Genomic DNA, 15,643 nt, shown 5'->3' on the forward strand with positions numbered 1-15,643 from the left:
ATCCTTTCAAGAGAAAAGCTGGGGGACCCGAACACACAGAGAGTGAGCAGCAGATGCTGGGATGGGAGGCCTGGAGACCGCCCCCCAGGCGGGCCACTCCTGTTCTCCCATCCCCTCGGGCTCCGGTCTGTAGGCCCCAGGTCTAATCTGGGGGGGCTCCTCTGCCTGCTCCAACTCCTGGCCCTGAGACACCCTCCAGAGTGAAACAGGGACTCCTCAGACTCACTGCCAAGGCCTGCTTCCTCACAGCGCTCCTCCCAGCCTGCCTTCCTCTAGAGCCTGTTTCCATGGCAACAGTCCTCTTCTCCCTCAGGGTACCACCGTCACGCTGGGGTATCTCTCCATCCAGGACTCACCCAGCCCCGCCCCTCCAGCCCTTTGGGGTGCTTCCTGCGCCCAGCTCTCTAGGTGTGCCCACTAGCCGCAAGAGGAAGCAGGACTGGGGTGCGGGATCAATGGGATGCTTGCCCTTTCAGGGGTCCCCATCAATGGACATTTCTGAGGACTTGAGCCCCATTTGGTTAAGGCCTTCGCAGTCTGACCCCTCAGCTCCCTGCTGGCAGCTTGATCGTTCTCTCTGATAGCACACTCTTCGGCAGCTCTTGCGGCTGTCTGCACGCTGCCCTTCTTGCGAGAACGATTTTGGGATAAAAGAATGAGCTGAGGAATCATCATGAGAGCCCAGAGAAGAGCCTCCCCTGACCCCCTCCCACTATGTGGCTTCTGCACCCCTTTCCCTCCCCTTTCCTCTCCTCCTTCCGCTCCCCCCTCCTCCTCCTCTCGCTGCTCTTCCTCTTACCTCCCCTCCAGGCCCCTTTTTCTCCTGCTCTCCTCACCTGGCCCCTCGCCCTCCTGCTCTTTCTCCCACCTCCTTCCTCCTCTCTCATCTCTTCCCTCCTTCTCGCTCTTGTTTTGGTGCCAGAAACTATCTAATTACAACCGAGAAACAGAAGAGACAGAGAGGGGAGAAAACAGCCCCACCTCACATCGCTGATTAAAACGTCCTGTGAAATCTAATCGGGAAAGCTCGGCTCGGAATAAAAAGTGCTTCTCCCACAATTCAGTGCCCATGTGATTGCTAATGAGACTCCTCGGAGACCAGCCAAGATCTGATCAGGTGGTGGGCTCCGCTACCTGCCACGGCACGGACTGTCACAGCATGTGGACTCTGTCTCCTCCAGGGGGCGCCGCCACGCGTGCTGCCACCTGCCTGCTCCCCTTGGAGAGACACACCAGCAGCCCCTTAGCCCTCTCTGTGGCCTGAGCCTGAGCCCTTGTGTCTCAGACCTCGGGGCTATCCTGACCCTTCCAGGGGGAGGAGAGGCCGGGCAGCAGCCCAGCCAGGCCCAGCTCTCCTGGGCTGTCAGTAGCTGCAGAGCAGGGTGTGGGAAAGAAGGGGTGCTTGGGAATCAGAGCACCCCAGCTCAAACCCCTGCTCCGTCACTCATCAGCTGTGCGACCTCAGGCAGGTTACTTTGCCTCTCTGATCCTGGTGTCTTTGCGGGAACATGGGGCTATTTCCGCCCTGTGATGTAATTCCTTAAGTCACAGGAGGGCGGGCAGGTGAGGCATGGTTGGACTGCGGGCGAGCTCAGTAGCTGTCATTGCTCTGTTGTCCATTCAGCGGGGCCTCCTGGGAACGCGGCCACAGCACCCCCTTCTTCAGCAACCCCTCCAGGACCAGGCTCAGGGATCTGCACGCAGCATACCTCAGCAGATGAGAACATGCTTTTGGAGCCAAAAAGGCTTGTATCTGCAGCCTCGTCCTGCCCCTGGACACATCGAGCAGTTCAGATAGCCTCTGAGGCTCCGGTTCTTAACCCTGTGAAATGGGGTGATAAGGGCCCTTGTGGGGGTTGCCCCCACTCCAGGGAAGGTGCAGTCGACACCTGGTCTGTCGGTAACAATCGCAGGCCCTGTGACTACCTCGCACCTCCTTGTGCCTCATCTGGTTGGTACGGGAATGAAAACATTGATGAGCTAATATTTTAAGTGCTAGCACAAGCCTGGTGTGTTGTACGCACTGCCATTGTGTTTAATAAACTAGGGACTAGCTGGCTTCGATGGCTCAATGCCATCTCACTGAGATATATGGGGGGGCGGGGGTACGGGGTCACAGTCATGGCTTTCTCCCAGTGACAGTGAGGCTGGGGTAGGGTCTGCTGCAGAAAGGAAAGGGACAGGCTGATGTGTGGATGTGAGGCCTGCTCCCTCGTGGCACAGCCCCCGCCACACTGCACACCGCTCCCCCTGGTGAACTCGGCCTGAGGCCCATCCTGAGCCACTAGCACAATACTGTTTCCTGGATTCTTAGGTCTAACCACAGCTCACCACTCCCACACCCGCTGCCCTGAAGCACACCCCACACAGAATGCTGCCGGGGGGGTCTCTGTCCTGCGTGGAAGTGGGTACAAGCAAAGGGTGTCACGTAAGAGTTAGCCAGATGGAAAGGGAGAGGCGTGTCCCAAGGGCAGTGGGTGGCAGGCACTGCCTATGGCGGGGAGGATGGCTGGACCAGGTGTGAGTGTAGGGAAGTTAGGGATGGATGGGGCTCCAGTGGGGACTCAGCTCTGAAACAGGGGATTGGCCCAGGGTGGGGGGGAGCAGTGAGGAGGTCGCTGCTGGGCCCCAGACAGGACGGGAAGTGCTCCAGGAGGTGGGGGGACCTGCCCCCTGGGCCAGCCTGGGCCCTGCTCCCTGCACTAACCGGCCGCTCTGCTTGTCTCCTCCCCAGGCCAAGTGTACTCCTTCAGCCAGCAGCCCCAGGACCAGGCCGTGGTGTCGGGGCAGCCGGTGACGCTGCTCTGTGCCATCCCGGAATATGACGGCTTCGTTCTGTGGATCAAGGACGGCTTGGCTCTGGGCGTGGGCAGGGACCTCTCGAGTGAGTACCCCCAGACCTCCCAGGAGGGCCTGGACCCCGCCCCTGCCTTACCCTCCCCTGCACCCCCAGCTGTCCGTGCAGGGCCTCACTGTCTCTCTGGTCACCACAGCTGGGGGGAAAAAAAACAGTCAAAGGAAGAGATTTATAAATACACTCCCTCATGTTAATAGAACATTTTTCTTCTAAGAAGCTCAAATATCGTCTCATCAATATCCAACAATCCACAGGGAGAAAAGGAAGGATTTTCTCCTTCATGTGACGGGGAAACAGAGTCACCGCTGAGAAAGCAGTTGATTCAAACCTATACCAAAGCCCAGTGCCTGGCTCCCAACCCCCAAAAGGCCCAGACGCCCGGTCAGTTCTCACTTAGAAAGACGGGACCTCTTTGCTGCCCCACCTCCCGGTCACTTTCGTTTCAACCAGCATTGATAGTCTATTTACTATGTGCCGGGCCCTTTACATAGATTATCCTGTGTAATGGTGCCCAGAACTCTGTGAGGTACCAGCATTTCCCACTTTACTGGTAACAGAAGCACAAAGAAGTAAAAGCAACTAACCCAAGACAGACAACACGTGGAGGGAGTGGCCGAGCTGACATTTGACCCAGGCAACCTGACTGCAGACCCCAGACTCGCAGTCATTTTTTTATATAGATATTTTATTGATTTTTACAGAGAGGAAGGGAGAGGAATAGAGTTAGAAACATCGATGAGAGAGAAACGTCGATCAGCTGCCTCCTGCACACCCCCTACTGGGGATGTGCCCGAAACCAAGGTACATGCCCTTGACCGGAATCCAACCTGGGACCTTTCAGTCCGCAGGCCGATGCTCTATCCACTGAGCCACACCGGTTATGGCATCACAGTCATTTTTCTCCCCTGAGGTAGCAAGAGAGAGCGAGGATGCTGGAGGGGTGGGGGTAGGGGCCTAGAACGTCCTCCCACCCCCAGCTTCTGGGCTGATGTTTTCTGAAGATGCTGCCAGGCCCTGGGACGGCATCACAGCTCTGCCGGCTAATTAGGCAAATACAAACAAACCCATCACTGATGTTTTCAGCAGCTCCTGAGAGCGAAATCGTGGCTGATCGCTTGCTTGCAAGACAACAAAAACACAAGCTCAGCCAAGCCGCCTGCGGGAGAGCTGGGACTAATCGCAGGACAGCGGGATCCAGGGGCTGGGCCGAGGGCCGGCGTGGGTAGCACTGAAAGCAGCAGCAGCAGGGGGAGGTAGTTCTGCCATTCGGTCGATTTGCACATTAGGCTTTTATTATATAGAATTATCCATCTCCAGCGATACAAGGAGCCCCAAATTCCTAAGTGCCCTGAGCACCTCCTAAGTGCTTAGTCAGACCCTGGAGTTCAGGGTTGGGAGGAGGAGTGACGAGAAAAGGGCCACAATGGTTCAAAGCGACCAGAGGCTCCTGGGCATGGTAGGGTGAGCTAGATCCTGCATCCCAAAACAAGCTCTTCCCAAAGTCACTCTTCTTAAAAATATATATTTTATTGAATTCAAAGAGGAAGCAAGAGGGAGAGAGAGATAGAAACATCAATGATGAGAGAGAATCACTGATTGGCTGCCTCCTGCACACCCCACAGTGGGGATCGAGCCGCAACCCGGGGCATGTGCCCTGACCCGGAATCGAACCATGACCTCCTGGTTCATAGGTCGATGCTCAACTACTGAGCCACGCCGGCCGAGCCCCAAAGTCACTCTTAGTCCTTTCCCCAATCGTTTCCTGCTTTATCCCCTCTCTCTCTCTTACTCTGCCTTCTGTCTGTCTGTGGGTCTCAGCCTGGGTCTCGCTGTCTCCCTGTGTGTCCTTATCCAAATGCACGTCTGCTTGGTAACCCGGCTGCTGAGTGCACCACTTTCCCGAGGAATAGGCCCGCTGTGTCTGTCCCCCATATCGCGAATGTCGCCTCCGCCCCTGGACCAGCCCCCGTGATACGCCCGCTGTGTCCACAGGTTACCCGCAGTACCTGGTGGTGGGCAACCACCTGTCGGGAGAGCATCACCTGAAGATCCTGCGGGCAGAGCTGCAAGATGATGCAGTGTACGAGTGTCAGGCCATCCAGGCCGCCATCCGGTCCCGCCCCGCGCGCCTCACCGTCCTGGGTAAGAACCGGCCGCGCGCGCGCGGGGCAAGGGCACTATGGGCAACCTGGCGCTCGGTTCCAGACGGTTCCTTCAGGGGCCTCCTGCTGGGCAAAGCCCCAGGCATTGTCCCCCAGGGCTCTGGCCTCGGCCGCAGTGTGTCAGTAACCTCAGGCCCTGGAAATCAGAAGGCCACTGCCACCTGCCTGTGACTTTGTCCAACCCCAGTGTGTTTATCCGGCCGGGAAGCAAATAGGGCTCCCAGAGGCTCACATATTCAATCAGAGAACATTTTCCGCAGCATCTGGGCCCTGGGCTAGGCGATGGCGACAGAGAAGTCTGGGACACATCTTTGTGTCACTTCCTTCTGGACTGACCTCCCTCGGGGTGCTAACAGCCCAGGTAGCCACTTCCCCATCAGAATCCGCCTGGAGCTGGACGGGCCCCGTGATGTCAGCATCCATAGGGACCACCACTGCCCGTTTCTTCCCCCTCCTTGCTCCTGGGAACCCTGGGCTGCCTGGGAAACTCACTTCAGGCTCTTAGTCCCAATCATACCTTTGTTCTGGGTCTCTCTTCATCTAGCTTCCCAGGAGCCCAGTGTCCCTGGGACACCCTGCCTGAACAGGTGCCCCCCCCAACCCTCGGGTAGACCTGCCTAGAGACAGGGAATGGGCTCACTACCTCTTAAGCAGTGGTTCTCAACCTTCCTGATGCCGCGACCCTTTAATACAGTTCCTCATGTTGTGGTGACCCCCAATCATAAAGTTATTTTCGTTGCTACTTCATAACTGTAATTTTGCTACTATTATGAATCATCATGTAAATATCTGATATGCAGGATGTATTTTCATTGTTACAAATTGAACATAATTAAAGCATAGTGATGAATCACAAAAACAATATGTAATTATATATGTGTTTTCCAATGGTCTTAGGCGACCCCTGTGAAAGGGTTGTTCGACCCCCAAAGGGGTCGCGACCCACAGATTGAGAACCGCTTTCTTAAGAGTCACCTCCTTCCTCTGCGAGATGTTACTGGGGACCGTCCGCCTGGGACATAAGTCATAGCAGCTCTTGACAGCGACTCTCAAAGCATTTCCACTTCTCCTTCCTCACTCTTTCGATGCAAGTCTGTGGGACAGAATTGTTGCCCCAAATGAGAAACCGAGGCTCCAAGAAGCATAGGGCCCAGCCCAGGGTCTGCCGGCCGGACTCTGCGCACCCCCTCACTGCCTTCTCGGGGAGCCTCTGCCAGGCGCCTGGTGCTCAGCAGCCAGAAGAGGTTGACCCCGGCTCTACCCTCCCACCTCTCGGCAGCTGCTGAGATGCTCTGACAACGGGGTCAGCGCCGGGGTGCTGCCTCCTCGCCCGGCAGATGAGGCGCATGGCCACGCGGAGATGAAATATTTACGAGTGTGTCAGGTTATCTTCAGATCTACACGGCCAGCGTGCAGGCAGATTAGCCCAAGCCCAGCAGGCAGGCCCCGGAGGACCGCTTACCAGGCTCGGAGCCTGGCTGCTGGAGATGGGGGAGGAACTGGGGCCAAGCCCAGAGCCTCCTGCCGCCTTTGGTCTCCTCCGCCCACCATGAAAGGAGGGAGGGAAGCCAGCGGGTGGGCAGGGTTAGAAGGCTGGGGCTGTGTGGTCAGGACGGGCCTTCCGGAATGTGATCAGGGACGTGGAAGGGCGGGACAGCCATCGCCATCTCTCCCGGGACGGGAACAGGTATGGGGCCTGAGGGGAGAGAAGAGAAGAGGAGGACTTGGTGCCTAATAGCTTTCCTGGTTTGGGGGGGAGGGGATTGCAAAATGCCAGGACAGATGTGCTAAGTGGAGCTGTAGGGTCTCCCTCTTCAGAGGCTACTCAGCCCCATGCTCGGAAGAATCCGCCTTCTGCTTCCTCGGGCCCTGACAGATCAAAACACACGTGTGTGATTGGAGCCAGTGAGAGCTGGCTGTGTTTATGTATCATGCATGTGTGAGTCAACGTTTATTTTTAAATTGCCAGTGCGAGTCATATGTACCGGCCAGTCGGCCGGTTGACAGACAGATGAATGGATGGACGGTCACTTATCCTTTTATATACAGAGATGGGGGTCAGTTGAAGAGGCAGAAGGGGGAGTTGCCGGGGCCCCAGCAGGATGCTCTGGGTAAAATTCCTGAGAGCCAGGAAGGGGCCTGAGCAGGGACCTCTCATGCACACTCCACTGAAACAATTCCTCCAAAACAAGCTAACCCTGGGGATGAGAGAGCTCCCCCAGGCTCTGCCTACAGTCCTCCGGACTCCTCAGGGCCACGCCAGGCCCCACCCCTGAGCCCTAAGCTGGTCCTGCCTGGCCCCACCCTGACTGGCCTGCTGGGCTCTGCCTGAGTTACCGCCTGGCTGAGTTTCTCTGCGGTGTATAGCCCCACCTACTGCCCTGGGGGGAGGCCCTACAAGCAGAAGCTCGCCAGCTATCTGGAAAGGGAGCCCTGGTCTGCTCACGGTGGCGGACAGACAGAGCAGCTGCTCCGGCAGGGGGGAGAGGGGTGTCTCTACCCTGCCCAGCCAGCTTCCCAACCAAGACCCCATCTGTTTGGCTGTGACATCTCAGCCTGGGAAAATGTCCCAGCCGACTCCCCAAGGAGGCTAGGGGGGTGGCAGCCCTTCCCGTGCTCCAGGAATGAGAGAGCTTCCTAATTCAGTCTGTATTTGCCTGAGATCGATTTTTAATTAAATAAAGTAAGGGCCTGATTAGAACCTGCGGAAGACGTGAGAGCAGAATCAGATGGTGCTCTGGCAATGCTGTAAAGCAAACACTTTGGCTGGAGCAGAGGGGTCCCCCAGGGTCTTCCCATCAAAGCACCGAGTGAGGAGGGCAAATGCGAGAGGCTACAGAGCCAGCAGATGTGCGTGGTGGAAATATGCTTCGGCCGCACCCGTGGAGACGTCGGAGGGCCAGCTACAGAGCCTGCCCGGCTCCGGGGAGGGCTCGGGGACTCGGGCCCCAGCGGCCAAGCCCAGAGTCACAGACAGATTCATTAGCCTTGCGTTTCCAGCTCTCAGATGCAATCAGGAGAGGAGCAACTTGGAGCTGAGCCTTTGCTACCCCGGGAGGCAGGGAGAGGGAGGGAGCTGGGGAACCAGGAGGAAAATGGGGGCAGAGGCTGTGCTGGGAAGGCTGAGCCAAGCAGAGACCAGGGAGCCAGCCCCGGTGAATAGGCAGGCCGTTACCTCTGCGACCCAGCCAGGCAGGGACCATGCTCTGACTCAAGCCAGGTCCAGACACGCGTCTTCCCGCCCCCAGAACCTCTGAAAATCATGGTGTCATGGAAAGAGCGGCAGACTTACAGGCAACAGCCCGGGTCCTGCCTTTAAGCGGCCGTGTGATCTCGGCCCTGCTACTCAACTCTCGGGGTCCCAGTTGCCTCATCTGTAAAAGGAAGGCAGTGATCAATCAGACGACCTGCAGGAACTGTCCAGCTCCCCAAACGCCTGACGGAGGCAAAGAAGGTGCTTGACTGTTCAGGGTGTTTTGGACGGCATTCCACCGCCAGGCTGCAGACGGGACCTCGCAAATCCTGCCCAGCCCTGGGATCCGCGACTGGCTCTAGACCTGAACCCAGAGGCCTCCTCTGGATCCAGCCTCCAGCCTCCTGAGCCATCTCTGTAGATACACGGCTCAGTTGAACATCAGGGGACCCCCAGACTCCTGTGCGGAGCTGGCGTGTGGGAGGAAGAGCCTGGGAAGAGGAAGGCCTGCCTGCAGCTCACTCACCATGTGGCCCCGAGCAGTTCCTCAGGGCTGGCACTGGGCCTCCGGTTCAAGTCTCTTTAACCAGCACTTAGTACAGAATAGGTACTCGATAATATTTGAGGATTTTTCATACATGAGTGAATGAATGGATGCATGAATGAACGAGGTTTCTGCTTTTTACTATAAAACAGGGGTAATAAAATTACCAAGCTCCTAGAGCAGTGATGGCGAACCTTTTGAGCTCGGCATGTCAGCATTTTGAAAAACCCTAACTTAACTCTGGTGCCGTGTCACATATAGAAATTTTTTGATCTTTGCAACCATAGTAAAACAAAGACTTATATTTTTGATATTTATTTTATATATTTAAATGCCATTTAACAAAGAAAAATCAACCAAAAAAATGAGTTCGCGTGTCACCTCTGACACGCGTGTCCTAGGTTCGCCATCACTGGCCTAGAATTATTGTGAACATCAAACTAACACACACAAGCACGTATACACACACACACATGCAGACTGCTCCTCCCACCTGCAGGAACCCAGGGTTGAAAACATCTAAACTCTCCCAGGGCGCCCCAGCCAGTTTGGCTCACTGGATAGAGCATCGGCCTGAGGACTGAAGGGTCCCAGGTTCGATTCTGGCCAAGGGCACATGCCTGGGTTGCGGGCTTGATCCCCAAAAGGGGGCGTGCAGGAGGCAGCCGGTCAATGATTCTCTCTCATCATTGATGTTTCTATCTCTCTATCCCTCTCCCTTCCTCTCTGAAATCAATAAAAATATATTTTAAAATAAATAAATAAAAAATAAACTCCCCCAGGGCCAGAGCCGAAAGGGGATCTTGCCTGAAAACTTGGGAAGGGGTTGAGGGACCCAGAGCTGGGAGGAAGTGGGTGGCCAGGACTTGATTGGCAAACATTTACTGAGCACCTATGATGTGCCAGGCGCCCATCTAGGCGCTTTGAGATTCATCCATAAGCACGCGAGAGCCAGCCTCTGCCCTGCGGGGGGCCTGCGTTCTGGCAGGGAAACAGGCAGTCGTAAATAGCAAACAGGTTAAACAGGTAAACTGCCTCGTTATGTCGTGTGTCAGCCGGAATAAACACAGTGAGAGGGAAGGAGAGCAGGGTGAGGGGGGCGGGGAGCAGCGGGGTAGGGTAGTGGATGTGAGATTAATTATTTACAAAGGTATTTTCCCAGCCTTCCTTCCCCTCCCCTCTCCTTCCTGGCCCGTTCTAATATTAACTCTGCTGTCTCATCGCTCCATCAGAAACAAAGCTTCCTAAACCAGCATGAATTATTCACATGGAGAGTCAGTCCATTCCGATAAAGAGGCGCCTTCACACTGATGTCCGGCCCGGGTCCTGGGAGGGCAGCAGAGAAGGTCCAACCGAGCCCTCACCTGGTGCCTTTCCCAAACCTCGAGCTCCCTCTGCATCTCCTCCACCCGGGAGCTGTGGGCAGGGACCTCCTGGGTCCGGGACAGGGGCAGCTCCCCTGACTGCCAACCCCCTCACCTGGGGAGCTGGGTGCAGAAAGAGGCAGCAGGGAAGGTGGGCTGACACAGAACCCAGGACCACTGGCTACTAAAACTGTTCTAGAAACCAGTGGCGAGAAACCCAGCCAGTCGCCCTGCAGGAGGGGACAGTCTGAGTGGGTCTTAAGGGCACACAAGGCCCTCTGAGACCTGCCCCCTGCTTCCTGTCCAGCCCCCGCCCTGCCACCCCCTTGCTCCGAGGACAGCAACCAGCTTGCGGCTCTCCCGACCCCCTACACCTCTAGCTCCTTCGTTAATGTATGTATTTGCCTAGAATGCCCTTCCCACCGTTCTTCCCTTGGCTAACATGCTCAGCTGTCAGGATTCATCTTAGACATCACCTCCTCCAGGAAGCCCTCCTGAACCTCACATGGCCTCACCGCTCCCCCTCTGAGCTCCCTTAGTCTTCTGCACGCACCTCCATCACCACACTCAACCCAGTTATATGGAAAGTAACTGTTCACATGCCTGGCTTCCCCGGTCTCTCGGAGGGCATCATGCATCCTCATGCCGAGCCCAGCCTGTGCGCACCTACTAGGAGCTCAGTGCGTACATGTGCATCTGATCCCTGTGGTCAAAGGGATCGGGGCACACTATGGGGTGTTCACACGGTGAGAGTCCTTTGTATGTTGTGTCGTGGTTAGAGAGGGGCACGGCGCCACAGTTAAGAGCCCAGACTCTGGAAGCCATTAAATAACCTTGGGCAAGTTATGCAACCCCTCTGTGCCTCGGTTTCCTCATCTATAAAATGGGGGCATAGTGGGAATAGCCCTGTCCGCTCAGGGTTACAGAGCGTGTCATGAAATAGTATACATAACGCGTTTCACGCGGCCAGCATATCGGCGTTGACAGTTATCGCACCTGTGGTGGGCGTCACTGTGATTCCTGCCGAGTTAGGGACACCCACGAGCGGCCCCTCCTTCTCTGGGGTCAGGCTCCAGGTCCTGGGGAAGCTGTTCCATCCAGCACATGCCCGGCAGCCCTCCCGCTCAGCGCCCGGGAAGACGGGAGGAATCGATCTCCTCGTTAGGCTGCTTTGCCTGGGCCCGGCCGGGCTGGGGTGCCCTTCTCACCTGTGCTGTGTGCCTTTCCCTGCCACATTCATTACCCCAAATAGGGCAGCAAACAAGCCGAGGTGGGAGATGGGAGCCAGCTAAGCTGGCTTATCTCCTGAGGTTCCAGGTGGGAGCTGTGCCCAGCGCTGGGGCCCTCCCCCCGCCCCACACCACCCTGCTGCCGGCTCCTGCCACACTGGCCACACACACCCTTTGTCCCCTGGTCCACAAGCCGGGTCCCCTCCTCCCCTCTCTTTGGCCACTGCACCCCCTCCCCCCTTGCCAGGCCCAGAGAAGATTGGAGGAGGTGCACATGCTACCCCCAGCACCAGGCCCCCCACTCTATGGATCCCCCTAATGAACAGTGAGGCGGAGGGCAGAGTCGCGGCCACCAGAGAGGGAAGGTCAGGGCCGGCCAGTCCCGCAGATGAGGCGCCCCTCTCCTGGCTCCGGCCCCTGGGCACAGTGCGTGTCACACCCAGGTCTCTGGCTGGCGGGCTGAGGCCAGCCCGGGAGGCCGGGAGGCCCAGCTGCACAGGGAGACCTCCCAGGATAAAGTGGCTCACAACTTCTCTGCTCTGACCTCAGCCCGGGCCCGAGACGAGGGTTTCATGGCAAATTACAGATTTAAAACTCGCAATGAATCTCCATTACAGCATGAAATGGGAAAGGAAAATGCAGCTAAACGGAAGCCTTCCCTCAGTGCCAATGGACAGGGAGGGGTGTCGCCTTACAGGGGAGTTTAGAGCCGAAGTCACCAAGCCCAGACCACAGGCGGCCCGGAGAGAAGGCCGAGGCTGGAGCACCCACTGTATCACCAGTGCAGGACACCGCAGGGCAGAGCAGGCAGTGCCCACAGCAAGAGCCAGGCCCCAGGCTCTCGGCAGCGGGTACCTCTCTGCAGAGGAAAGATGCATGGCTCCCTCAGGTGGGGCCAGGCCCTAGCTCTGTTCGTTGTCGCTGTGCTGGGCTGGGACCTGTTGGAGATGCCGCCAGGGAGAGGCATTGCAGGCCCAGTGCCACCTGCCTGGGTAACCCTCACACGGGCCTCATGCACTTCTCACCCCCTCTGCCAGGCAGGCCCACGTCTCCCTCCTTTCCCAGATGAGAAAGATGACGCACAGAGAGGCCTTCTAGCTCGCCCAGGGTCCAAGAGTTAGAATCTGAACTCGGTTCTCTCTGCTCCCAAGACCCTCGCCCTTTCACCCAAGCCGGCTCTTCTCCAGAATTCTGCTCAGACCCACAGCTGTCTGACTCCTCCCTGCTGATGGACTGCAATGTGGTCTCTTTCCAGCCCCAGGGACTCCGGGAGCCCTGTCTGAGCCCGCACCCTGGCCCAGGGACCCCAAACGAACCGCCGGCCTCAGAAAACCCTTTCTCTACCCCTCTTCCCAGATGCACCCAGGGCACAGTCCAGGCCCTGGACCACAGCATCCATTTTCCACCCCATTAAGTCTCATTATCAGGGGGCTGCCCGCTGTCCTCTCCCCGTCACTAAATTATCCTGTCACTGTGGAGGCGGTTTTCCTAGTGGGAGGTTCAGAGAAGCCCACACAGCTGCCTCCGGCTCACAAAACTAAATAGCTGAGCCCCACAGCCCAGAAGGCGCGCTTCCAGCAGGGTTCGCATGTTCACACGCCCATCGAGGTGTTTGTAAATGTTTGTAGAAAGGAAGGATTTCCCACATGTAAATATGTCAAGAAAGGTGTTAGCTGCTGAGAAGTCACCTTGCCAGGGCCAGGAACACACAGCAGCCTAGTGGTGGGAGGCGAGAAAGGGGGACCAGCTGGTGGCCACACAGCCATCCCCACAAGAGCTGGTACTGCCCTGCCCCCAAACACACTGCTCCCTCCCACCCTCCACGCGCTTTCTCTGTGTCTACGAAGAGACACACACTCACACGCCGTCCCTAGGATGCTGGAGAGAACCCATTTTACAGATGGGTCAACTGAGGTCAGAAAGAAACGAAAAGATACCAGAGGCTGCAGGACACATAGGAAAGGGAGAACCAGTCCTCTCAGGTTCTTCAAGACTGAGGATGTTGGGCTCTGAGTACCAGTCACTTGGGACCGCCCAGTCTTTCCTCCAGCCCCAGCCCCCAACGCCAACTTGGCCTGGGCAGCAGTTCTACTAACGCCCCAAACTTAACCTTGGAAAAGTTCCCCCAAATCTCACCTTGACAGAGAATTTTTGAGCTGGAAGGAGCCTGCCAGTCAAGGATTCCCCATTCATTCCATTTTTCAACATGTATGTGTGCACCTTCCACGCCCCAGACACTGGTCCACGCATTGCTAGTACACATCCATAGTCAAAATAGATTGAACCCGCTTGCCTTCATGGAACCTCTATCCTTGGACAATAACAATAGACACATGAAGAAATTGTTGTCGTTTATTAAAAGGGTTGAAGTGCCATCAAAAAAATCAGAGAAGCCCTAACCGGTTTGGCTCAGTGGATAGAGCGTCGGCCTACGGAATGAAGGGTCCCGGGTTCGATTCCGGTCAAGGGCATGTACCTGGGTTGTGGGCACATCCCCAGTAGGGGGTGTGCAGGAGGCAGCCGATTGATGTTTCTCTCTCATCGATGTTTCTAACTCTCTATCCCTCTCCCTTCCTCTCTGTAAAAAATCAATAAAAAATATATATATATATATTTTTAAATCAGAGAAGAATAGAAGGGACTGAGTTTCCCGGAGAAGAGAGCAGGTTGAGCTGTCAGGACAGACCCCACAGAGGAGGTGACCTTTTTTATCTTCCCCTCGTATTTTTTTACCAACTTTATGGAGATAGAATTACATTCCATTCAATTCGTCCATGAGTTTTAGTAAGTTTACAGAGCCGTGCAGCCATCACCACTATCCAGCATTGGGCCATTTTCATCACCCTAAGACGATCCTTTGTCAATTTCCACTTCCACCCCAGTCCCAGGCCGCCACGATCTGCTTTCTGCCTCTATGGATTTGCCTCTTCCGGACACGTCTATAAATAGGATCGTGCAACATGTGGCCCCTCGGGTCGGGCTCTGTTCACTTAGCATAATGTTTGTGAGATTCATCCGTGTGGTGTGTGTCAATCGTTCCTTTATCTTCATTGCCGAGTAGCATCCATTGCATGGACGGACCACATCCTGCCCATCCTTCCATCGCTTGGTGGACACTCGGGATGTTTCCGGTGTGGGGCTGTTATGGATAATGCTGCTATGAACATTCACATACAGGTGAATGCGTATGGATATGTTTTCGTTTTTCGTGGGTAGGTTTCTAGGAGTGGAGTAGCGAGGTCCTGTGGAAAGTTTAAGCTTAGCTTTTTAAGAAAGTGCCACAAACTACTTTCCACAGCAGCTGTATCATTATATTCCGTTCCCGCCACGAATGAGAGTTCCAGTGTCTCCACCATCTCATCAATACTTGTCATGGTTGGCCTTTTCCGTTGCGGCTATTCTAATGGGTCGGACGTGATATTCCACCGTAGGCTTAATTTGCATTCCCCTGGTGACTAATGATAACTGAGCATCTTTTGTTGTCATAATTATCCATTTTTTATCTCCTTTGGTTAAATGTCTGTTCCAATCCTTTGCCCACTTTTAAATTGGGTCGTTTGTCTTTTTATTGTGTTGTGAGAGCTCTTTACATATTCTGGATACCAGTCTTTTTTAGGTATTTAATTTGCAAATATCTTCTCTCAGCTTGTGGCTTGTCTCTGTATCTCCTTAACGCTCTCTTCCAAAGCACAAAAGATTTTCCTTTTAGCCAAGTCCAGTGACGTTCTTTTGCTCTTTTATGGATTGAGCTTTTGAAGTTGTGTCTAAAACCCAAGGTCACAGAGGGGTTTGCGCCTATGTTTTCTTCCACACATTCTACAGTTTTAGCTCTAACATTTAGTCTATAGTTCCTTTTAAGTTAATGTTTGGGTAATTTGTGAGATAAGAAACTAAATTCATCATTTTTGCATCCAGCTGTCCCAGCATTGGTGTTGGAAAAACTCTATCCTTGCCCTGGCCTGTGTGGCTCAGGTGGGTGAAGCTTCAACCCACATGTCGAAAAGTGGTGGGTCCAATTCCCGGTCAAGGGCACACACCTGGGTTGTAGGTTCAGTCCCCAGCCAGGTCAGGGCAAGTGTGGGAGGCACCAGTCAAATGTTTCTCTCTCTCTCTCTCTCTCTCTCTCTCTCTCTCTCCTCCTCCCCCCCCCCCCGCCTCTCCCTCCCTTCCACTCTATCTAAATATCAATGGAAAAAATATCCTCGGGTAAGGATTTATTAAAAAAAAAAAAAAGAAATAAATAAAAACACGACTCTTCTCAATTATGATGCATTGATCTATATGTCTATTCTTT

General features: G+C 55.2%; 1 protein-coding gene across 2 annotated transcripts in view; it reads left to right on the forward strand.

The window, feature by feature from the left end:
- Positions 1 to 15,643, forward strand: part of KIRREL3 (kirre like nephrin family adhesion molecule 3) — a 456,015-nt gene that overhangs the window by 382,989 nt on the left and 57,383 nt on the right. For both annotated transcript variants that reach the window (XM_036354300.1, XM_036354301.1), the window contains exons 3-4: positions 2,735 to 2,884; positions 4,850 to 4,999. In XM_036354300.1, the coding sequence (XP_036210193.1) occupies positions 2,735 to 2,884; positions 4,850 to 4,999 (300 nt within the window). The remainder of the gene's footprint in view (positions 1 to 2,734; positions 2,885 to 4,849; positions 5,000 to 15,643) is intronic.

The sequence above is a fragment of the Myotis myotis genome, unplaced genomic scaffold (assembly GCF_014108235.1).
Source record: "Myotis myotis isolate mMyoMyo1 unplaced genomic scaffold, mMyoMyo1.p scaffold_m19_p_20, whole genome shotgun sequence".
Taxonomy (NCBI): Eukaryota; Metazoa; Chordata; class Mammalia; order Chiroptera; family Vespertilionidae; genus Myotis; species Myotis myotis.